This window comes from Octopus bimaculoides, chromosome 18 (genome assembly GCF_001194135.2).
Source record: "Octopus bimaculoides isolate UCB-OBI-ISO-001 chromosome 18, ASM119413v2, whole genome shotgun sequence".
NCBI lineage: Eukaryota > Metazoa > Mollusca > Cephalopoda > Octopoda > Octopodidae > Octopus > Octopus bimaculoides.
Window position 1 is genome coordinate 30,221,353 of NC_068998.1, and position 1,616 is coordinate 30,222,968.

Sequence of the window (1,616 nt, forward strand, 5' to 3'; positions counted from 1 at the left end):
CTAAAATTTCTTGTGTTGTGAAAAGAATTTGTGAACAAAGAGAAATGGGATTTGGAACTTAACATGAGCAGCATTTTTGATATTTTATTAGATTTCTAAGTCTCCAAATAATGTTTGAGGAACAGGTACAAAAGGAAAGGAGTAGTAGGTCACTTTTTAGAAAGTTAATACTCTAATAGAGGTTGATTTGTGACTTTGTCTTCATTTTAGTTGATGTAAGACAAATATCAGTGGAAAATGTGTAACATACAGCTACATAGATTTTCCTTAGTCACATAATAGTTAACTTTTGTCTTGGGTCCATTTGCAGTTAAAACATTAGAAATTAGTAGTGTGGAGGAGTGAAAGGAGACGTCAGGACTGGGAATGAGGAAGAAGGTCTGAAATTCATAACATTTTACTTTTGCAATCCCATCTACAAGTAGTTCATACATTTTTTCTAATTCAGACTCTTCAATCAAAACTCTTAAATATTAATATATTTAACATAGAATGTCCCTCCATGAACCTTCTAATTTGTGATAAACATCTTTCCTTTTACAAAACAATTCATTTACAGTGTGTGTACCTATATTCTGTATTCTAAGTTGTACCTTTAATTTGCTTAACTGATGATATTCTCAAACTCCCATCTTACCCTCACAAATGCAGTTTTCAAGAATGAGGAATTCTTTGGTTACTTCAGCCAACAAGATGACTAGATCTTACAAAGTCTCACCCATTATCATCAGCTCCTAAGCTGGCCACATCATCACAAAACTCTTCAGGAGTATCTACTCCAAATTATAGAAATACACAACAGTATGTCCTTTCCCTAAGAAGAGCAACATTTACTAATGAGATTGTCCCTATTTCCAACATTACCAAGGTAATAGAAACAGTCTTAAGTAGCCAACATTTAAAAAAATTTCCTTCTCTTTCTTTTCTCAATTAAGACTTCTCAAGTTTGCAATATACATACACATATTTACATATTTTGAAAACTTTTTTTTACTGGTGCTAGTGGTTGTAGCTATGCCATCTTGTATAACTTTTTATTGGTATGCATGTTATATAACTTTATACTTACCCAATTCCACTAATAAATCTCATTGAAGTGAAAAGCCAGAATTCCTGAGCTACACTGGAAACAAGGCCTGCAACACCATTGATTGTTAATGAACACAGAAGAACTTTACGCCGACCAATTTCATCAGCAATTATACCCCACATATAACCACCTATCAGCATTCCTGAAATCAAAACAAAACAGGAAATAAAGATATCTGGAAGGATTTTCTATAGATCTTTCAATATGTTTTTAAACTGCTTATTTTCATCAGTTTTACTCTGCCATGTAACGATGTGTATTTGTCTACAATTCATTGTTGATTTTTTTTTATATCTAAAAATCCAATTCTATTGATAGCTTTCTTATTCTTTTCTAATATATTTCTATCTAGTTTACTCTTATAGAAAGATAATATATGCCAAAGCATGATCTCTTGAAAATGCAAATTTTCAAGATATTGTAAAGTACCTACCTGATCTCTACCTCACCTTCATTAATATTTTCCCATTTCTCTTTGTTCACAAATTCTTTTCACAACACAAGAAATTTTAGAAGAATCTGTATT

General features: G+C 31.6%; 1 protein-coding gene across 1 annotated transcript in view; it reads right to left on the minus strand.

Annotated features, from left to right (window-relative positions):
* The window catches only part of LOC106875730 (synaptic vesicle glycoprotein 2C), a 189,936-nt gene that overhangs the window by 109,552 nt on the left and 78,768 nt on the right, over positions 1-1,616 (minus strand). Inside the window, exon 4 of the mRNA XM_052974466.1 lies at positions 1,070-1,232. Within this exon, the coding sequence (XP_052830426.1) occupies positions 1,070-1,232 (163 nt within the window). The remainder of the gene's footprint in view (positions 1-1,069; positions 1,233-1,616) is intronic.